General features: G+C 41.1%; 2 protein-coding genes across 27 annotated transcripts in view; one reads left to right on the top strand and one right to left on the bottom strand.

The window, feature by feature from the left end:
* Positions 1-7,042, top strand: part of PPFIBP2 (PPFIB scaffold protein 2) — a 122,370-nt gene extending 115,328 nt beyond the window's left edge. For 24 of the 25 annotated variants that reach the window (XM_088667736.1, XM_088667750.1, XM_088667744.1 and 21 more), the window contains 2 exons: positions 1,687-1,875; positions 3,591-4,391. In XM_088667736.1, coding sequence (XP_088523862.1) covers positions 1,687-1,875; positions 3,591-3,788 — 387 coding nt within the window. In that variant the 3' untranslated portion in view covers positions 3,789-4,391. Of the gene's footprint in view, positions 1-1,686; positions 1,876-3,590; positions 4,392-5,960; positions 6,027-6,833 lie in introns of those variants that run through there. The other variant, XM_088667814.1, reaches the window with a different exon arrangement.
* Positions 7,043-9,834: 2,792 nt separating this feature from the next.
* On the bottom strand, positions 9,835-22,495 carry CYB5R2 (cytochrome b5 reductase 2). Of its 2 annotated transcripts, XM_035118549.3 has the most exons (9): positions 22,182-22,495; positions 19,597-19,743; positions 16,736-16,808; positions 16,244-16,350; positions 14,178-14,307; positions 12,880-12,963; positions 11,722-11,807; positions 11,302-11,401; positions 9,835-10,471 (listed from the first exon to the last, which is right to left on the bottom strand). In XM_035118549.3, exons 1-9 carry the CDS (start codon positions 22,194-22,196, stop codon positions 10,299-10,301), a joined length of 915 nt encoding a protein of 304 aa, XP_034974440.3. In that variant the 5' UTR covers positions 22,197-22,495; the 3' UTR covers positions 9,835-10,298. The 2 variants fall into 2 exon arrangements, with proteins under 2 accessions (XP_034974440.3, XP_034974451.3); XM_035118560.3 differs by lacking the exon at positions 19,597-19,743 and having other exon boundaries at positions 22,182-22,337.
* Positions 22,496-23,499: the final 1,004 nt, after the last annotated feature.

The following is a 23,499-nucleotide window of genomic DNA, read 5'->3' as shown; positions in this document are numbered from 1 at the left end:
TATATTATTTGCAGTTATATTTGTGTTTACTTTTTTGTGTTGATTTGGTTGATTATATGGTTTGTATGTATGTAACTTTTTTTAAAAAAAATAAGAAATAAAGCTTTTTAAAATTAAAAAAAAAAGCACTACTATATTCTTTGCTAGTGTGCTGATTTCTAAAAGACAGCTCATGAAACCATCACAGTACTCAAGGTATACTCAGCTAGATTGAGTTTATTTGCTATGGCTGATGAGAAAAACAGCCCATTGGGCACGTTTGCCTTGAGCTGGAGATCCATATATGTTCAAATGCGTGCTCTGGCTTGCACAATTATTTCATCATTTCAATGAGGTGGTAAATCTCCATGTGCAATGGGAAGAGCACAACATTCTTCTGCCTCTGTTGGAATAAATTAGAAGGGATAATTACAGACAGCAAGCTCTGTAATTTCCCAGAATACACTGCTCTTTCCTCATCATGCAGATCCCTTTCTAAACTCCCGCCTTGTCATCATTATTATAATAATGTTATTATTTGTATCCTGCCCATCTGACTGGGTTTCCCCAGCCACTCGGGGCAGCTTGCAACAAAAAATAAAACCTCGAACATTAAAAGCTCCCCTATATAGACTGCCTTCAGATGTCTTCTAAAAGTTGTGTCATTCTTTATCTCCTTGACATCTGATGGGAGGACGTTCCACAGGGAGGGCACCACTACCAAGAAGGCCCTTTGCCTGGTTCCCTGTAACTTCACTTCTCGCCTCGATGCCTGTAGAGCAGAGCTAGCCAACACGATGCTCTTCTGATGTTGCATTGGCCATGCTGACTGGGGCTGATCAGAGTTGGAGTCTAGCAACATTAGGAGGCCACAGGTTGCCCACTCCTGATCCAGAGCATTGCAGTCCAACAACATATGGAAAGATTAGAATGGAGAAGCTAAGCCATTCTTGCTTAAGTGTGTGTGTGCACGTATTCATCTCTTGTTCCTCTGCCTTTCCCTTCATTTTCTTCTGCATTGTTTTGCTACATTTAGATTATAAGATCCATGAGGTCCAATGCCCTTGCTTTTTCTTTGATCTTTCCCAAAGAATATCTTTATCTGGATGGTAGGTTCCCACGAGCAGAACTCTGCTTGTGAGATGCTCCTTCTGGTGGATGTGGATAATATGATTTCCCATGTCCAATGCAGCCCCCTCTGTGCACCCTCCACCCCCAAAGTGCTCTGGAGGTTTGGAGGCCTTCCAGAACTGTGAGAATGGGGCAAAGAACTGCAAACTTCATTTCCCACCACCTCCTTCCATGATTATGATCAAGTTTCCTTCCATTCACAGAAAGGCAACTCAGGATCCAGGCAAATATTATGAACATACAGTGGTCACGTGGAAATGTATTGTGCACACTAACCTGTAGATCAGGAACTGCAGCTTCTGTGCATGGTTATGCCTATAATCACCCTATGCAGATTTTTGTTGAGAGTCTTAAACTGGCGCTACTGAAAATCGCAAATGAATGTTCTGTTAATTTTATACAGCTGATGGTTGCAAACAAATGAAGTGCTGCTGCTTTCTCTCTGCAATGCCAGGAAGCATTCTAAATGCTGCAGAGAAGGGTTGAAGCGCTCAGATAATTCGAAGCAGCCGTCTGAATGCTCAATTGCTTAGGGGGCATGTATAAATGCAGCATGTGTGTTATTTTCCCTGACAGATCCTTGAACCTCGTTTTAATGGTGATGCTCTGGCAATGCTTCTCAACATTCCACCTCAAAAAACGCTGCTAAGACGCCACTTAACCACTAATTTCAACGTGCTAATTGGACCAGAGGCACAGCAAGAAAAGAGAGAAATATTGGAATCTACAGCTTATGCGCCTCTGACTACCACTGCTAAAGTCCGGGTAGGCCACATAGGAAAACAATAACAACCACAACTACAGGGTTGTATTAAATGGAGTGTTAAACAGAATACTTTGTCTCAGTGCAAGGATATTTCTGTGTGCAATGAAATATTATTTGCCCCCTAAATCTGTTCTGGGTAAAGTTTTAGCAGAAGACACAGTTGCTTTCATTTTATTAGGTTGTTCATGGTTTGCTTGTTGCAGTGTATACATGTTTTTAATCATTATAACATAAAAATGATATATATATCTGTTCTGGGTTTCCCTCTAACCTTCCAGAGCAGATTTGGCGATGACACCGATTGTGTATGGAAGTGGGGAAGAATCCCCTTGTGCTAGCACTAATCCTTGGTGCAGCACAAAAACTTGCCCACAATTTCCTACTTTGCAAATTTGCAAGCCAGTCTTTGGAAGAGTTGAGTTGTTGTGAGTGTTCTTAATTTATCAGCAGCAGATTATATATCTGTACACCACAGCCTATTTCAGCAACTGTTATGGCTTACCCCAAAGAATCCTGTTATGTCTGACTTGGTGAGGATGCTGGCAATTCTTTTAAGTCTGCAGTACGTATACAACCATGAGGCTGAAGCACATAGCTCCTGGCTTCCACACATTGATGCATGTGTTAAGACCTGTCGGTTGTTGGATACAAGATCAGTACCTGTTGTGTATTTTTTTATAAGAAAAATACTTAGTTTATCTGCTGAAACTTTTAATTAAGATTGCAAATGTATAGTAATAATACTATTACATATTTAGTGGGATCTGTTCTTGCAAACATTTTGCTGAAAGCAGGACACTCCCTTATTATGCCTGCTTTTTTTAGAAATCATGGGGAAGCAGTTGTTCAGGGAAGGAGCCCCTTAGCATGCATTGATCCAAGCATGCATTGCCCACCCATGAGGCAATGTGAGTTGACTGCCTCAGGCAGCAGGATTCACTGGGGCAGCAGATCCCAATGTCCTTCTTTCTCTCCCCTCCTTTTCCCAGGCTTCCCTGGTGCGGAGGGTGGCATCACTTTGGGGTCTGCCTCGGGTGACAAAATGTCTTGGACTTGGCCCTGCATTCTATGTTTCTCTGTAATGATGAGTATATGCAGGGATGGGGAATCTGTGGCCCTCCAGGTGATGATGGACTCCCAGTTCTTATCAGCCCAGCAGTCAGGGTGTTGGGAGCTGGAGCTCAAAGAGTTCTGGAGGTCTACAGGTTCCCCATCCCTAGTTTAATGGCAGCAAATCTGGGCCAGCAAGCACACAGATGGAGCATCCTTCACAGCTCTGTATTAAGTATTGCCTTGAGCTGAAACAGCTTCAATTAATGGAAGCAACAGTTCCTAATACAGTCGTACCTCGGAAGTCGAATGGAATCCATTCCGGAAGTCCATTTGACTTCCAAAACGTTTGGAAAGCAAGGCACAGCTTCCAATTGGCTGCAGGAAGCTCCTGCAGCCAATCAGAACCCGCGTCAGACATTCAGGTTCCAAAGAACATTTGCAAACCGGAACACTCACTGTTCGCAGCGTTCGGGAGCCAAAATGTTCAAGTCACAAAGCGCTCAACTTCCGAGGTATGACTACTATACTAATAATATACTGTCCTGTGATCTTTGGATGAAGGATGATTGTGATGATGATGATGATGATTACTAGTCCTACATTTTTCTGATGATGTACTTTTCATCCCCCTTCACCCCACCCTGCTTCTCATTCTCATTAGCCAAAGAAACTTGGATTTTCACATTTTGGAAACTTGAGAAAAAAGAAATTTGATGAATCTACGGATTACATTTGCCCTATGGATACCAGTCCAAGTACCACCAACGGTGCTCAGAGAAGCTACGGCGCCTACAAAGTGCATAATGCCCTCCCTGACAAAGAATTAGACAAACTGGATCAGGTGGGCCAGGCGGACTGATGTCACTCACCTTCCATCCTCTTCATGCATTCCAAAGCTTACAAATAACCTTTTGTTTCAATTTAACCTAAAACGCATAATGCATCTGCATGGATTTAATGAATGTATTGGGATGGGGCTTGAAGAATCTGATACTTAAAATGCCATCTGAATTATTTTCCATTTGCAACCACTGTGTCATCCTACTCACCTTCTCGAGCCCTTTTTCAGGAATGCAAAAAGCTTTACACAACAGTCGTAGTTGAAGTCCAGGCAGCCAAAAGCCCCAATCCAGCAAGGGTGCTGTGCATGCACTATCGCTGCAAGGCCATATGTTTATACATATATATATTCCGTAGGCGCTACCCAGAGATATTTTTAACTTTTTATATTAGCTTTATATTGTAAGCAGTTGTAAAGATGTGTCTATTTTATTCTGAATAGTACAACTGGATTGTATATTTTTAATAAGACATGCTTATTTCATCTGTGCAGTGTCTGCACCACACTGAATGTATATGATATGTTATTAAAGGAGCTAACGATATATCTATAAAAAAAGAAGAATGAACAAACAACTTTATCAAACAAAACAATAAAAGTAATACATTTGGGGGAAACGTCCCAACTTCTCACGTTGTGATTATTGTGACAGAATCATGCTTAAAACTTAAAAGAGTTTTTGAAGAGGTTATCCACGTTGCCGCCCTATTGGTAATACTGAGAAGTGTGTGTAAAGTAATTTTTAAAAACCTGAAAAATGGAGTAGCTGGAGCTTGTGAGCTTTCTGCAAGGTACAACAGTCTGATGTAACTTCTGTGGATTCTGATTTCCAAGTCAGAAACAGAATCAAAAAAATGGTAGTAGTTTGAAAAGACTAATTGTCAAAAGTTGATTTTTTTATTATTTTTATTTTTTTATATGCATGATTCATTACATCTAACACATTTCATTATTTCATCATTGAAAATGTAATTTATTATTTTGTTTTATCTAATGCAAGCAATTTTATCATTGTCATTTTTGTGTTCAGCACCTTGAAACTGGGCATTTCCCTTTGAGAGGTACTTTGTGCATTGTACAGTGTTGTTGGTAGGCATTTGCTCTGCAGATGTATTGCTGAGCAACATACGTGTAATGTACCTTAATATTTTCTTTCTTTTTAAAATATTGTTGGTTTTCAAAGTGTTAGTGGTTCCTTGCATACACAAGAGATCTGTTGCAAACAAAGGCTCCCCTGCATTTGGGTGGAAGCACTGCATATGCAAAGGCAGGTGTGAAGAGAGCAGCCCAAATCTTTGTGGCATAAAACACATGGAATTGTTAAAGAAAAAAACACATGGAATTGTTGTTTAAAGAAAAAAAATGTATTCCACCAGTCGTCATCCCCCCTATACACACACACACATAATATGCAGGTATTGCAAATCACATTTTTAGGTTTGGGCTCTTTGTTATAATAATCAGGCAAGCTTGAATTTGCAGGTGAAGAGACTGTCTGCTGTAAACTGAGAGCAACTGTGAATTAGAGGGCTGTACGTGTGTAAGGCAAGGAAAAGTTGCAAAGCCTAATACAGACTTGCTGGTAATTTAAGTTTCTAATGATGGATCTCGGTATGAAGTATATAGACAGGTTTGTGAAATGAACGACTGACATCACTGAATATGCTCAAAGCATGAGCAACCTTTTTTCAATTATGGCGGCAGCATGCTGAATAGTTGAACCTGCATGTATGCATCTTGAAATGCTCTTGACTGCTGGAAAACAGCTTTTGTTCTGAAAATGTAGAATGGCACCCAAATTATGAATAAGGAAAACCCCTTGAATTTATTTATTTTTTACTTAAGTTATTGCAAAATGATTGCCTCAAATTTAATAGTTTTGGCCCTGCTATCCTATTAACAGACTATATTCAATGGAAATGTGTCAATTACTCTGAGTATGGCTAATGCGCAGTTTAAAAATAGTTCAAATACTCAAAATTTAATGTTGCTTTTCAAAAAAATGGAATTTAAAGTTGAACGAGAATGACATTCAGAAAAATGACTCTGAAGATAGTATGTAATATAATTAAACCTATTTTTTTCTGAAGATAAAAGTACCTCTTGTATATGCACAATGGTTCAGAATATATAAAGCATGTAGTGTTTGAATTAGCTGTTTTAATTTCATCAAGCTGAATGATTTTACAGATGGAACATTCAGAAGGAACAGTAATGCAAATAGGGGAACTTTCTCAAGGAATAAACAACCTCACAGTAAGTACTAATTTATCATTCATAGCCCCATTGTATGCGCTAATTCCAAACTGAGATGAGGTGTATTGATATGTTAATTACTCATGTTCATTTATATTCATTTATAGTTAAAACTCCTATAAGTAAAACTATATTATGGAGTTAAATTAAAAGCATAAATTTGACCTAAGTAAATTTACATTTTAAGGACTGTAATGAAATGTTTATATCTTTGTAGATTGCATGTGAAATTAATTTATCTTTTGTAATGACAAGCAAATTTTCAGTCATATTATGAGATGAGAACTTTAGGTTATTACATGCATTTTGCAAAACCAGTCAAAACCAGGCTATCTGCATAGGGAAGAGTGTTTAATGCATGCCACAAATGCCTTTTGATCCCAGTCTGCATTGCAACATTTGCTGAACTAGCTTCCCAAGGCTATTAGTTATGTACAAATGCCAGTAAAGCATATGAGCCACTGCTTTATTTGTTGAACAGTTACATCTATTTCTCCATACACCTGACGTTCTCAAAAGTCAAAGTCTTGTTGCTTATACTACTATGCATGACCTTAATTCCACACACTATAAATACTATAAATTTCAGGGATTAAATTTGCCTGAAAGGAAATGAAATAGCTAAGCAAATTACTTGTGTGCAACTAGCTTCTACTGTTTCTAATTAGGTTAGTAAACTGGATGTTGTATATAATGATTATCTTGAATAAGCTGTTCATAATTTATGCCCATGTAAATTCCCACTAAATCTGTAGAGGATCTAATCACTTCTCTGATTTATGAAGTCTACTATGGGTTTTTTTCCAGACTATGTTAAGCCAAGACCAGTTGCTGAATGATGATAGATTTTTAACACCAACGTTTGAGGACTGGTGATGAAGATTCCATGTGACCAACACCGCTCTTAATACCTCAGTTGTATTAGGGGATAGGACTGGTCCAGGCTGCGTTCTCTGTTTAAAAATATGCCACTGAAATGTGTGAAACCTTTTTAAGTGCTGTTTTTCACATCTCCCACCCCAACAGCAATGAAAACCCTACGGTCTAGGTACTTAATACATGCAGTCAACGAACCTATGCAACATTTTTAGAAGTAGTAAAATTAAGAGTATGTAAATATATTTTAAAGCACAGTGAGCCGTTTACTAGTCAGTGATCCATTTTCTATATTTTGTACTCGCTCGTGGTGCATATTATTGGAATCACGTTAGTTTTCTAAGGTATCACCCCTTAGGAATGGATAGTACAACCAACACAATGTTTTTCTTCCAGTCTGGTATAACGATCCCCTGGTATGATAAACATGCTAATTATTTACTTGACCACTTACACTAAAGCTGTAGCTGATGTGTCTCCTGTTGGACACTAACACTCCCACCCTATTCCAGTCCAGTTTTCCTCTCTCCCTCCCAACTTGTGTTCTGCATTGTACATGAGGTCTGTAATAAGAAAATGTAACATATTTTACTACATAAGGCCAAGTAGTGAAGTGGTCCCCCACTGGCATGATTATTTCTGTGACATTCTCCCTTACCAGCATCTCTCATATTGGATGAGCTAGAAAAAAACAACATCTCTGCTCAAGATGCAATGAAAATATTTGTTTACCTTAATACTGCATTTCTTAAATACTACAGTTTCACTATTGCAGTATGCTTTCAGTGGATTCATTTCTAAGGATTTGTGCCAGATGAGCTTCTTACCATAATAGCTAAGAACAAAACACTTCTCAGAAAATGATGTTTAGAGAGTATGAACGGACCAAATGGACTACCAGAGCTGGACTTACTTCTTCCTCTCTTCTCTTCTGGCCGTTACTGCCCTGTACAGCACAGAAACTATGCAATGATTGCTGCAAGTGCCAGGGTTTAATTACGTAGCCAGTTTTGTGAGTGTGAGTGATGGAATTCCAAGAAAGTTTTGGTATGGCAAGAAAGCAGTAAAACCGCCAGCTGCTTGAAACTTAGATAATATTGTAAGGACTGCCTTCCTTAATAATGCCTGCTATAAATTTAAGGAATTAATTGGAAGAAGGGCATTACTTTAAGTTTTCAACCTAAATTGTGAAGCAAGCAGTGGCCCTTTCATACAGGCTTTTTTCTCTCCAAGTCTCAGTAGTTCTGCAGATGGAATGTTGTGAGCCTGCCGCAGATCAGGAGATGAAAATAAGTTTTCCCAATCCATAAATATTCTGGAGGCAGAAGTTTCCACACTAGGGGGGGGATTGTCCTTAATTTAAAGCATTTGTATTACCTACTTTCTTCATAGTAGCATTCATGTTTGTACTGCACACAGCTGCTTCTAGTTTCCTTTATGAAAATCAGAACACTGTCTGTCCTGTTCAAAAACTGGCTTTATAGCAAATAGCAGTTCCATGAACATTTTGTATCTGCTTGTTTTGTTCCTCAATCTTTGCTCATGCAGATCTGCTCTAAAGACCTTCACGCCTGCTCTACTGTAGCATTTTGGACATCTACACATCATTAGGCAAGGGTACCACCTGCTGGTGACAAAGTTTTGGTCGCAAAAAACACACATTCCAAATGTACCAACTTCTGTTGCCATTCTGTTAATAATAGCACCACTCTGAATGTCTTCGTTTTGCAAGAGAGGAGTCAACATGCAGCCAGCAGACATCCATTGAAACAAAATGTGAAAGCTGGGATGGGTGGCAGTTTGGACTTTACTATTAAGTAATGGGTCCTTGAATGCTTGTACAAGATGAATACTTGGAAGCATAAACTACTTAATGGCTTTTCAGCCCTGGAGAGCTTTTGAACATATTTATATCTCTGTCATTTCTTACAGTTCTCAAGCTAGTGCACGCTCTAACTTCAAAAGCATGAAAAAGTATGTTGTCTGTCATTTTTACAAAGGTGACTGTTGAAGCATATGCATGCATACAGCCTGTACTAGGGTTTGTGGTCTGGAGGTGCGTAAGGATACCACCTCACTGAAGCAAAGCAGGGCTGAGTCTGGTCAGTGTTTTGGGTGGGTGACTCTCAACGACATGTATGTCACCTTGAATTCCGTAAAGGAAAAATGGGTGGCAATAAGTGTAAGAAAATAAAATTGGTTAACAAATGTTCCCAGAAAGGTTTTCCTATCTGGCACACAGGTATGAATGTTGGCTCAGGGAGTTCCAATGTTGCAGAGAGAAAGTTTCATGCACAGCAATCTATGAATACACTTCAAGCCTATTGTGTAATATGAATATTTTGAATATGAATAAGCTACGCCAAGACTTGCATGAGCAATATGGCTCAAATGTTTATGTATACATTTCCTAGCTTGTCGTGGCAATGTCATAAGGGCTGGGTGGTTAAGACACTCCCTGCAGTGTCTTCCAATGCAGTTTATGCAGGAAACAGCCCATATTTGTGTCTTAGCCCAAGTACTAGGCATGGTACTTTGGCTATACAGCTCAAGGGAAGCTGTAAGAGGAGGTTTACTGCCCAAATGCTGCATACATGGTTCTGAAATTGAAGACTGAATCCTGCTAAGAACGATTGCTTGCCCCCACCCCCACTTTTACATCTACCACCCTCTCTCCTTTGGAAGAGCACCTGCCCAACAGTGAAGCTCTTCATGCTGTGCAACCTTTGGCTTTGGCTTTCATGCTCCAATAGCAGCATGGCCCCAGCCGATAGGATGATCTCAACAGTAGATTTCACTTTCTGCCTACTCTTGCATGGTTCTTACAGGAAGCACTGATGTTCCCCCTGGTTTTCTGAGATGGGGTTCACTAAAGCTGATGGCATGTGAAAAATCTGGGGGGGGGAGGAAGACGACAGAATAACGAACATACTTCAGTGGTCACCAGAAACAAATTTAACAAAACAATTTGATGTTTATGTAAATAAGGACTCCTATATACCAAAAGCCTGCAATTAAATGGAAAACTGTTAGCTTCCCCTGATAGCCCTCTTAAATGCAGCATTCTTCTACTGGTTATAGAACTACTTTTGGACAAAAGAAGCTGTTGTAATTACATAGTTGCAACAGTATAAGCAGCATCTCAACGCAGAGGAAGGCATAACCTAGCACCGTTACTATGAGTAGCATGCAAACTCTGAGTGCAATGTTGGTATAAACATCGGTTGCCATACATCCAGATTATCCCAGGGATTTCCAACAGCCGAATCCCAGCTATGTCCGGGAAATACCACTCCCATCAGTCATCGATTTTACTACCTGCCTCCCATCGCTGCTTTAACACAAAATTTATATGTACCAACAACATACTATAAAAGGGGTGGTACAACATCCGGTTTAATAAGCAAAAGTGTTTTCTTTAGCATACCCTAGCTTTTCAAGATTAGGCAGACAAGCAAACTGAATCATAGGTGGGGGTCCACACATCAGAATCAGAGTCTCACTGACAGGGGGAGGCATATGTTCTTTTATCATGCTATCCGTAATAAAACCAGCACTATACTTCCAGCCTGAAATGGAAAAAATGGTGGACATAGTTAGAAAGCTTCAGGGCTAGTCTTTCATATTAATTACTTGTCTATTATATCACCTTAGGAATACACCAGATATGTCTACTACGTGATATCCAGAGAGGATTCTATCATGATCCAAACTCATCTAGAAGGGCTTCCAGATTCAGTTCCATAAAGTGGCAGCCCCTGAATTGAATGAGTGAGACCATCGTGCATGGCAGGAAACCAGTAGTCCACCAGGTAGACTTCCCCACCACGCTGGGTGGAGGCTGATGGAGAAACTGGAGCCCAGCAACATATTAACCACTCCTGATGGGTAGCCATCAGATCTCCAGCTGATAGTTTGATGCACATTCCAAGGACATAACTAGAACCTAGTAAAGCCCTTACTGAATCTTACAAACAGCATGGACAGCATTTATAAAATCTATATGGGGCAGGCTCCTAGTTTTAAACCAAGAAAAAAAAGTTGGTGGTTGTTCCATAGAGCTGCTGTTCCTTCTTCCCCTCTCGCCTCCCTCTAAAGAAAATCCTAACCATCATGATTCCTGTGGTTACCCCCAAAGTAAAGTCCTAACACCTTATGTTTTTGTCTTACTAGTGAAACAGCATTTTGCTTTGCAAGGGTTCTTGGGGTGCATCATCAACAACAACCAGGAAAAATGATCAGTGACAGAAAAATCCTGGTTCACAAACTTTAAAAGCTCACTAGAATTTATCTAACATCATAGCAAGGCAAACTTATCCCTACACTAGAAGTGTGCCATATTCAAATTATTTGCATACAAGTAGAAGCTTCATTAGTCTGTAAAGCTGGAGTCGCTTACCCTGAGGTGGTCTGTCCAAAGTGTACCACAGTTTAAACTGATCCGAGTGATTTGCTGCTGCATCTTCAAGCTCTGGTCTCAATAATATATCTTCTTCTGTCTATCGGTAGAAACTCAGTTAAACATCCACAAAGTACAATAATTGGGAGATTCACGCACACACGCACCTCTTAATAACTTTTATGCACCATTGTTTCTAACTACACTGCCCCCTCTTATTTTTTTTTACCTTATTAGGTAAGTGTGATTAACATTAACTTTCTGGTTTATCCTGGATGGGAAAATGCATACAAGCTGCCTTCTCTGGCTACCTCCTAACACTCAAACCGTTGCTTGTCAAATCCCTGTTTCAGTTCCACTGGTTGAAATCCTTTGGGAGAACCACAGAGAAAAATGAATAAACTGGAGAAGTCTATTCACCTGGTTAGCAAAAAGAAGGTAACACTTGGTGTTATCTTTGGGGTCCTTTGTAATGTGACGAATTAGTTGAAGCATTGGAGTAATTCCTATAAAAATCAAAGCCAAAAGCAACAATTAGATGCTTATTTTCCCATTCCCACAAGCAGAGACACTTAATGCTGCCTTATGATAATTGGATTTTTGTAAGATTTTAGATTAGTTCGTCCCAGATTTTGTTTGACTAGCTGTAAAATAGGACAAGGGGAAATGGACTACTTAGCAGTAGTGCTTGATGATTAGCCTGCATTTAGTATATTCAGTGTAGCTGAATTCACACTTCAGACAAAATCTCTTAGATTGGTAAGTATATTCCTAAGGACGACGACAATGATGATGATGATTAATTTTTATACCTACCCCGCCCATCTGGCTGGGTTTACCCAGCCACCCAGTAGGATCAATACTACCTGCTCCAAGATGGTTACTATTTCAGAATTACTGCATGACCCCAAGCTCTTGTGCTCGGGCCATGTTTTCACTGAACCAGACAGTTATAGATCACTCAGTTCTCAAATAGATGTTGGCCAGAGTGTTACCAGGGTGCAACACAGAAAGCACTCCTGCCTCTTAGCGGCCCCACAATTGCCCCACAACAATGCAGCCACAGCTTCTCCCACCCAGCTCTTACTGCAATGCTACCTTCCACCCTTCTGTCGTGGGGCAAAAGGAGACTTCTCCAGCAGGTGAAAAGAAACAGTGGCAGATGCAACTGAATATTGAGCTAAATAAAGGGCAGACCACTGCCATATCACCCATTGCTGAAAGAGGAAGCAGGAATCTTAAATCGTGCCCAAGTAAATGTATTTTGTATAAATGCAACATTTCTATGCTGTTGATAAGTTATAACGGGCCCAAGGGTGACAGAGGCTTTAGTTATCACAAAATACCATCTACTGAGTTAAAACCAGGGGTCAACAAATACTAGAATGGCTTGCCAAGCAGCCTCCACACACGGAGTCCTCTGGCATGAAGGACTTCAGAAGTGCCCACAATGAATATGGGAAAGCCTCAAACTAACCCCACCTAAAGTTTTATGATCACATAAAACATATGCAGTAACTTTAGTTCTTGCCATGTGCTCAACCCTATCTGTCCGCTCACAAAGGCATAATATCATACCTGTTCCTCCAGCTATCATTCCAACATGTTTTGCAAACTTTATCCTTGCTTCAGACTTCTTATCTGGCTTGATAGAAAATTTACCTGTGTGAAATGTGAAAATGAGATTACAACTGTCAAGGCAAACCAAAGAGTGACCTATGATCATTTCAGCAGCATTTAATCATTGTGCCATGCAACACTGCTCTTTAAATCTGCAATCCTATGTAAACCTACTGAAACAGTAGGCTTTACCTCCAAGTAAACACAGGATTGCGCTACACAGCCGGTCACTCATCATATTAACAGTGAGGCAATATAGTCTAGCCAGTAGAAGCCAAGATTTATAGGTTGGAGTACGTTGCTTCATTTACAGCAGCTACCTTGGAATAGAAAACTATGTAATTAAAACTGTAATTCTGTACATAGTTACTTGAGAGTACGTCCCACTGCACACAGTGGGACTTACTTTCAAGTAAACATGCATAGGACTTTCAAGTAAACATGCACATGTATTTTAAAAAGGACTGGAGTTAGCAATTATCTTAGCAAAAATTATTATTATTATTATTATTATTATTATTATTATTATTTAAAGCATTTTTATCCTACTCTTCAGTTTAAAGAAAAAAGAAAAAGAGGTGCCCAGAGCAGCTTACAAATGTAAGTGATATGTTTGGAAGTTGCTCTGGGCAGTCTGATCCTTTTTAAATTTTGAGTTTGCCTCTTTCTTTCTTTCTCCCTACCAATCTTTTTTTCCTTTTCTTTTGTGTCATGTCTTTTACTTTATAAGCCTGAGGTGAGTGACACAAGAGAGAGAGAGAAAGATTGGTAGGAAGAAAGAAAAAGGCAAACTCGGGGCACTGTTTTTCAGTTGTAGAGTTCTTGTAATGACAGGCTAGAATTGAAAGATTTCCATAAGTGGAGGGTCCAAATATTTGTGATATCTCAGCAGAACTGATGAAGAGGCCCTGCAGTCCACTCTCTCTCCCTTCCATAGTGCCTAATGAAATGACTGCTCCAATTCTACTGCAGCACATGACAGCTTAAATGATTTAGAGATACACATCATCTTGAAGCCACGCTGCTTCAGCTGAGATGCTGTCACTCTTATCTCTCAGTGAGATCTGCCCATCTCTGTCTCTCAAGAGCATCACCACTGTTCAGTTGTCACAAATTCCTGTTGATTACCCTCTTACTAACACATCATACTAAAGTTACAGTGTTCAGACAACAGGTGAAATACTGCCCCAAATATCTTCTTCATCACATCATCTAGCAGCTATTTTAAGCATCTGGATTCTGTGACCTTATTGTACCTGACCCCTTGTATACCAGAAGTCCATTAGGTCCTCTGAAGTCAATGGTATCACCAATCTTCATGTTGTCTAAATGCTGGGACATCTTCCCACCTTCTGGAAACTTGGGGTGAATGTTTTTGTAGTAAACCTGTTTGAAGAGGAAGTAGGGGAACACACAACAGTGGTAGAAAGAATTTAGCCATTTTACTTTAAGGCAACAGTGAGATGCAATGGAAAGGAGTAAATAACAACATTTTTCACACTGCCCTTTTGGGCTAAAACCAAGTGTCACAATTGTCTGGTATCACACAAAACATGAAATAGAACCCAGAAAATCCCAGGTTTCCCAGAGTTTGTAACAAAAAAACAACCCACTGCAATTCTATTTACTCTACCAGATAAACTTTAAGAATTCAAGAGTCTAAATTATTAATTCTTGTTTGGTCTCTGGATAAGCTTTTGGTAAGGAGTCATCCTAGAAGTAGGCAAAGGGAAGGGGACCTGCAGTTGTTCAGATGTTGCTGGACTCCAACTTCCATCATGGCCAATGGTCAGGAATGATGAAAGTTGTAGTCCAACATCTGGACAACCACAGGTTCCCCACCCTTTCTATGACATCCTTCCCCCAGAACAGCAAAAGATTCACTTTTCTCATTACAAAGTGTTACAGAGCATTACACAATATGCTCACAAGTCACTAATCTTTACATCAAAGCAGAAACATCCTATCTTTAGTATGGCTAGTGCAATACTGGCCCTGCCCTACTGTTTTATACAAAAGCCTGAAATGGACATATTTATCAGATTTAAGTTTTTTCAACCTCTTTATTCCATGCCTGGACAACTTTTACCTGCCACCTTCAGGCAGAAGAGCAAGTGGACAAATGATGGAGGTGCCTATATTAATACTTCCCTGTGCACAATGATTCTTTTCAAGCCTCGCAAGAATCTTGGGTTAGATTAAATGTTGCTACAAGAGAAGACAAAACCCCACAACAGAGTGACATACAAGGATGGCTTGAGAAGAAGTCATTAATTTAGCCAACTCAAGTTTTTCCATACTACTGCAGTTACTGAAGCAATGAATGATCCAGCCACAGGGGTGGAAAGTCACTTGCACACACACTGGTTCTTTAATATTTCCAGTGCTCAAGAAAATGTTAATAATAAAGTTGCTTCAGTTACATTTATTCCAATGTATCACTGAAGAAAGAACCAGCTGTTTCTGTACTTCATCTTCAAGATGCAACCAGGATTTTGAAAGCTTCTTCCCTCCCCAAGTTAAAACATTCATTAAGCTTATTGTGCATAAATGTGCATGTTATGTACTGAGCTGAATCATAGAACAATAGGATCCAGAATCAGCAGTCTGATTGGTCCGCAGGAGCCACCCAATCCAACTCCAGGTGGAAGTGAATCCACAATCTGATGGGCCTGCAGGAGCAGCCAATCAGGCTGCTGGCAGAAGTGAATCCGCAACCCAATTGGCCTGCCGAAACAGCCAATCAGGCTGCTGATTCTGGATCCTATTGTTCTATGATTCAGCTCAGTACATAACAGTGCATAAAGCAGCACATTTAACATGCAACTATACATTTGATATTGGGGGGGGGGCAGATCAGTACAAAGTTCTGTGGCTGGCATTCAAGATATACATCATTACATCCCCCCACCCCTATAACCCACTAAATCCAGCAGAACCTGCAGACATATTCAGTGCCCACAGTAGAACCAATCTTCAAAACACCCATGAGAGCACTTTAAGGTCATTGTACACACACACACAAATGTGAGCTGTGTTTTATTTTCAGTGCCCAGACAGACAAGTCTCTGTTAACATGTATAATAAAGGAAGCTGATGCAAAGCGTATTTCCCATCATTTCCACACCATTCTCTGATTCCAGAATGAGCCCATACACTTTAAAAATATGTTAGTAATAACCTAGCGTGCTTCTTCAGACGTAAAATTAAAAAATGATCCAATTTCTGATTGCAAATTGTGATTTAGACCCATGTTAATATGAGAAATAGAACCAAAATCCAAGCGGATTAAGCTACCAGCATTAAATAACTTTAAATATACCTTTATGATTAAATCAACATAGCCTCTCACTTCATCACTAGAAACTGGAGTGTAGGCCCGGATCACAAGGTTACCGTCCACTTTGGCAGAGAGATATACGTGTTGGCCTAGGTGGGAGAAACTGTTAACTTTTCATTCCAAAGTTCACAAAGTTCATTCACAAACTAGCTAATCTGGTTGGGCTGCTTAAATTTTACATTTTTTAAGAGAGAGAGAGAGAGATCTTCAAAATTGTGAACATAAGTTTGAAAACACATGGAAATCAATTTCAGGAAAATGAAGAATTGGAAACCAACACAATCTCACATTATGCTTGCAAACATCATTGTTTTTAAGCTGTTACTCCAAGAAAAGTCTGTGCAATCTTAATTTGCCTCCACTGACATTGGAGTTGAGTCAGTTCTGAAGAGTCTCCAGAGTGATTTTCCAGAGGTGAGGTGCTGTCACCCAAAAGGCTCTGTGTTAGAAATCATAATATGCAGCCATGCTTACCTACAGGCAAGCCCAATATATGTTTTGATGATGGGAGTTCAAACCGAAATCTCCTGGTATCATGACTGATCTCCTGTAAAAACACAAAAGGTGGGTACTGTAGGGTTATGCTATGTAACAAAACATTCCAAAACTTCAAATTTTTAAAGTCGCATAATACTCTTCATGGGTTGGCTTTGATTAGCAGAACAGGCGCTACTACAGGTGCCACATAATGCCCATTCCACATTTGTAAGAACTTGGTTCTTTATTGCTGCATTGCAGGGGGTTGGACTAGATGATCCTTGGTGTACCTTCCAATTCTACAATTCTATGGTCATTTAGTGTGGAAGCACCTACATTTTGCATGTAATCAGAACTGTTTCGTGTGCTTTCATCTCTTCACTTGTTTTCTCAATCTTGCTTCCCAGCCAAGCCCCTTAAAAAGCTTACAGGTAAAATTATACACTTGGCAAACAACACCTTCCACTTCTCCTTAGTTTCTGCCCTGTTTTACTTCAGCTGATCATCTGGCACTGACTTAAGATTGGCTTAAGAACAAAAGAGGGGCCGTGCTAGATCAATCTGATGTGTTTTGCTTCCTACAGGGCTCAATCAGTTATTTCTGGGACACTTATGTGCAGGACATAAATGCATTTAGGCAAATCTATCTGACCCTGTTGTCCCAACCACAGTGATTGCTTCCCCACTCTGTCCATGCAAATGGCTGTTTAGGGATGTGGCATTCTTCTTTAACTTGAAGAAAGTCACTTGGTACATTACATTGCACAACAAATTCTGACATAAGTCATGTCTCTGAAATAAAAGTAGCCATTTCTTATAGATCTTGAGGTGCTGAACACGAATGCAACAATGAAAGCACAAAATGACTGTTTCATAGAGATGTGCAAAGGTTTACTACATAACTGAAGAATATACACATGCAACATGCATCGGTAAAGCTGGCTTCTACATCCAATGCCGCTTTGCCTGTCACTTGCATAGCTGTTCAGGATCATCTCTGACAGAAGTCAGCAAACATGGCAGCAGACCACTGGAAACGTTTCTCCGTCATTGCAATTTCCCGATGAAGACTCATCACTAGCCACACCACAGTTGTCAGGAAAGAAATTCAAGTGGGAATGGAGAAAGGGGATCTTTAAGGACAGTGACAACATGTCCTCGACCAGTTCCTTGTAGTTTTCTGCTTTGACATTCCCGTGTAAGCTAGCTGACACCAGACAAAACACATCCCAAGCTTTTTTTTCTCATCACCCTGAATGATTCCAAGGACATTCATCAGGCCATTTACATCATAGCAGAACATAAGGTCATCTTCATGACTAGCGTGAATCGAAGTCACTCAGACAATTTCCTTCAGAAGATTCCATTGCTGAAGTCTTGATCCCAGTAACTCCGCTTTGGCCTTCACAGCGCTACAGCTCACAAAACAAGATTGTTCAGTTCTTCTTGTGTAAGAATTGTGGAGTTTGAAATACAGCGTTGCCAAATGAAATTGTGTACTCAATGTGGACTGGGTCATTTACACATGATCATCTTTGTATCTCCTAAACAGGAGCCAATCAACTAATTTTAATGTCATTTTTGTGCTCAGCACCTTGAAATTAGTAAAGATTGGCTATTTTCATTTTATTTCAGAGGCATTTTGTGCATTGTGCAGTGATTTGGCACAGAGATACGGCCATAACACAGGGAAAATATGTCAAAGTTCGTTTCTTGCTATGAAATGCAAACACAGCTTAGGTCCAAGCTGTGTGAAAGACCTTACTCCCTCATCCAAGCCTGCCTGGGTTTTGAGATATTCAGCGGAGGCTTTTCTCTCAGTCCCACCACTCTCACAGGCAAGCTTGGTGGGAACATGGCAGAGGGCCTTCTCGGTAGCTGCCCCCAGACTCTGGAACTCCCACCCTAGAGAAGCTGGAGTAGCACCTTACTTGCTGTCCTTCTGGCGGCTGAATACTTTCCTGCTCCAACAGGCTTTTAGGAATTGACTTCTTTTAATTAAAGGGCTGGTGCCATGTTGCTTTTAGGGTAATTATATTTTTAAAACAGATTTTATATATGTATGTAGTTTTGATTCTATCAATACTTAATTTTATTTTAATTATTGGTTTTTCTATGTTTTTAGTTATTCTTGTTTTTTATCTGCAAGCTGCATTGATTTCTGTCAGGGAAATGCAAGGTATAAATATAATAGCAAAAGATTCTTAATCTCAGAGTCAAGGGTTCGAGCCCCACACTGGGCAAAAGATTCCTGCATTGCATCCCAATGACCTTTGTTGTCCCTTAAAGGTAAAGGTACCTCTGACCATTAGGTCCAGTTGCAGGCGACTCTGGGGATGCAGCGCTCATCTCGCCCTATAGGCCGAGGGAACTGGCGTTTGTCCGCAGATAACTTCTGGGTCATGTGGCCAGCATGACTAAGCTGTTTCTGGTGAACCAGAGCAGCGCACGGAAACACCGTTTACCTTCCCCGCCAGAGCGGTACATATTTATCTACTTGCACTTGACATATTTTCAAACTGCTAGATCTGGGACCAAACAACGGGAGCTCACCCCATCGCGGGGATTTGAACCGCTGACCCTCTGATCGGCAAGCCCTACTCTCTGCGGTTTAGACCACAGCGCCACCTGTGTCCCATCTTGTTGACCCTTACAACTCTACAATTCTATGATTCTAATAATAAACAGCACAACTTTTGCATGTATGAAGTCCTTCGTTTAGTCCCTGGCATCTCCAATTAAAAGGAACTCCTCCTGGAGAGCTACTGTCAGCCACAGTAGAAATTACTGTTGTGGATGGCTTAATTCAATATAAGACCACGTAGTGCATTCAAACCATATAAGAACAGATAATTTACCTCTCTCTCTCTTAAACACAATGCATACTTGATATTTGGATCTTGTAAAGTAATTGGACTTTTCTTCTTCCGAGAGGCCATTGGTTTAAAAACCAACAATGCAACAGATATTGCAACCACCATCCCAACAATCAGTAAAGAGAGATCCTGGAAAAGAAAAACAAACACACACACACACTAAGTATTGTTGCATGCCACCCCAATCTCTGATTGGTGCAAGATGCCAGGGGTTCCAGGCACTTACCCAGGGCTCGGTTTCCTCAGAATGAGGGACAGCAGAGACTGTGGTGTCTTTAGGATATACCGTATGGTTTATTTACACAAAATACAACCTGTGCCTAAGATGGAAGGGCTCACAGCATTATCACCCCATAAAGTCTTGCTTCTCCCATAGTCACTGTCTTGGAATCAAACAGAAATCAAGCATGGCTCTCATTCTCTGGCTTCTGCCTGCCAGTTCATACACACATTGGCCATAGTCCTCCCAATAACCAGCCAGGTGAGGGAAGGGGGCCCATCTGACCTCTGGCACAAAGCAATCTCCTTTGTTATACCAATGACCCTACTTAGGGCCATTAACTCACCAAGAAGCTTACTTCAGCACTTGAATCCTCCATTAGATTTTAACCCTTGCTGGATCCAGGACCCCAGGAATAAGAAAAGGGACTCAGGCATCCTGCAGGCTAACTGCCCCACACACTCTCAAGAAGTATCGACCAAACACTGAATGTGCTGCAGGTGTAAAGCTTTGCTACACAGTTGTGCCAGTTTAGCATCACATTTCCATAGCAGTTTTCAGCCCCGAACAATGTGCTTCACCGTAATGACGTCACAGCCCCTTCCAATTCCATGCAGTAGATATCCCTGAGAAACAGAAACTTGCTCAAAGCAATACTGTGAGCCAAATGGTAAAGCAAGAATTTGAGCCTTGAATTTCTCAAGGACAACTGCAGGCAGGAAAGATCGGTTTAATTGCATGTTGTGTGCAAGGCTCAGGATAAAGTACCAAAGTGCACAGAACCAGTCCTACAAGAACCAGTCTAATCAAAAAACAACCTCTCTCATTTCAAGTCAAGACACCTGTTGTGCACTTAAGTAATCATCATCAGAGATGGATTTAGGGTTCAGCTGCACTGGACGCAGAGCCTCAGGCAGGGGGAGCACAGCAGCTATGATGTAGAATGGAGCAAGATAGTGCTGGATTTTGGCATTGCACGGGGCACTGCTAAAATTTGGGACCCCAAGATCTGTCACTGTCATCAACTCTCACTTTTATACACACAGTCACTTACATCAGTGGTTCCCAGTGGTCCACAAACCCCAAGGAGCCTGTGCAGCCCACCCAGAGTAGGGTTACTAAAGTTTGGCATCCGTTTATCGAATATGCTCAAGCAAAGAAAGAGGATTGGCAGCCGCCCTCTTCCCATGGATTCCTTTGGAAAAACATTACTGTCTGGAACCATGATGCTGTTTATGGAATTCTCGCTCCTCACATTGTTCCTTCCTTTGCTCTTTTCTGTTGTCATTATGGTTTCTTTGTTTATTGGAAAATGAAAATTAATAACAATCACCCCCCCCCCACAAAAAACCCCACATGGTACATTCTAGTAACTTTACCCAGGTCCCTCCAATGAAAAACATTGCAGCTTGGGATAACTAGCATAGTAAAACCTAATACGCATATACACTGCACAAAGCTTAATATAAAATTTCATGATGTAAAGATTTAGGCTTTAAAAAATGCACTGCAGAATGGTTTAACAATAAGGTTACCAGATGTCACACTTTCCTGGGGACAGTCCCCAGAATTACAAATCAGCCCCCTGACAAAATCCTTCCATTCCAGCTAAAGTTGAAAAGTCTCCCCGGATTCATTGAAAAAAATCTGGTAACCTTAACCCAGAGATTCCAGGGCACATGACAAAACCTACCTTAGAGGTATCAAAATTCTCAAAAGTGAGAAAGTCCAAAACTTGTGGTTTTGTTTTTTTCCTGTTTGTTTGTTTGTTTGTTTGTTGAGAAACAAGGGGTACTTAGCTAATTGGGAACCACCAACTTGCATGGATGAGGTTTCCGTCTTTTCAGTCAGCCCCTCTATACAGTGCCTTCACACAGGCATGGGACTGCTGCCCTTAATGCTTCTCTGCAGGCTTGCAAAAAGGCTTCAGCTGCGCATTTCTGCACACCAACAGGCAGCTAAAAGGCACAAGAGCAGGTCTGGCCATCCCCTGCCCCCTGTAAGTTGGCAACCCTAATTAGACTCTCAAAGAAATAAGGAAATGATGAGAACTGGGGGGGGGGAGCTGTCGAGGAAGCAACACATCTGAAATAGTTTATTTTCAGTTATTCCCCTTCACTCATTACCGCGCAGCCGCAGCCCTAAACTCGGCAAGAATCCATATCCCGAATGCCAGTAGCAAAACTTCATTGGGGAGGAAGGTAAACAAAGGCAGCTGAGGCGAATGGCCTTTTCAGGCACCTGGGCGTACAAAGGGCACTTGCGTCCCCGGGCAGCCTTCGCTGAGTTGGGAGGGAGAGGCTCCCCTTGGCGCCCCACTCCACCCGCCCGACGTTGCTTTCCTCACCACACTGGACTCCATGATCCACGACGGCAGGTCTCCCCCGGAGCGCGCGACTGGCTTGGCGGCAGGAGCTGACGCCTCTCTTCCCTTAGGCGTTTATTGTCCTCTCTCCTCCTCCTCCTCCTCCTCTCTGGCGCGCTAACGCCTCCGGGAGCTTTTCCCGCCCAGCTTAAAGTTAAAGTGCAAAGTCCCTCCTTAAAGTTAAAGAGCAACCGGTTCCCTCGCTTCTGCGACTGCTGCACGGCTTGTTCCAGAGCGCGCTTCTGAAGCGCCTTCGAGACCTCGACGCGCCTAGCGTCTCTGAACGGTTTCTGTTCAGGGCGTAGCCAGGCTTCATGATGGGGAATCAAAACCTCAGTAAGTTAAGTACTGTACCGGACCGGTATTGGTTTTTCTTGTTGGGAAGGGAGCAGCTTCCCTCCCCCCCAATGCCTTCCCTTGGTTACGCCCATGGTCCAGGGGTTGGCAGAACCGTGAGGAGGCATTGGAGGGACCTGGAGAAAGTTACTAGAATGTACCACGTGGCTTTTGGGGGCGCGGGGGAGGTGATTGTTCTTAATTTTAATTTTCCAATACACACAAAAAAAACCATAATGACAACAGAAAAGAGCAAAGGAAGGAATGATGTGAGGAGCGAGAATTCCATAAACAGCATCATGGTTCCAGACAATCACCCTTCCTGAACATATTATCCAATAATGTTTTCCCAAAGGAATCCATGGAAAGAGGGCGGCTGCCAATCATATTCCTTTGCTTGAGCATATTCGATAAATGGATACCAAACTTTAGAAAACTTGTCCTTCCTTTTTGGGTGTATGTTTTGCTAACTTTCCCATTAATGCAATGGTCCAGATCTGGAAGTCACAATAGTTTTGCAAATCTCATGCGGCCGACTTCTAATGTTTGGCCACTGTGAGCCTGGCGGTTGTGAGCAGGAATCAAAGTCACTCTTTATTAGAAACCTCAGTTTCCGAACCATCACATAAAGATTAAATGTCCATCATCGGGTCCATAGGAGAATGCCCCATGTGATTTGATAAACTATATTTATTTGTATTTTTTTTAAAAAAAAAACCAGTAAAGATTCAGGAAAATTACAGAAGTATGGAAGGATCCTGGAGGTGTATTAGGATCCTGGGATAGGAGGAATCCATGGTGTAGTAGTAAATTATGAACAGCTGAAACTCTTCATGACATTCCCCTCCTCCAAGACACATGCACACCCCCATCAGGTCCCTTCCAAAACTCTACAAGTAAAGTGAACAATTGGCCAATGCTGGCACTCTGACTTCAATACCAAGCCAGGTTGTCTTGCCCTCTT

This window comes from Zootoca vivipara, chromosome 1 (assembly GCF_965207765.1).
Source record: "Zootoca vivipara chromosome 1, rZooViv2.hap1.1, whole genome shotgun sequence".
NCBI lineage: Eukaryota > Metazoa > Chordata > Lepidosauria > Squamata > Lacertidae > Zootoca > Zootoca vivipara.
Note: the sequence above shows the minus strand (reverse complement) of the source record. Positions and strands in the feature narration are given on the sequence as shown.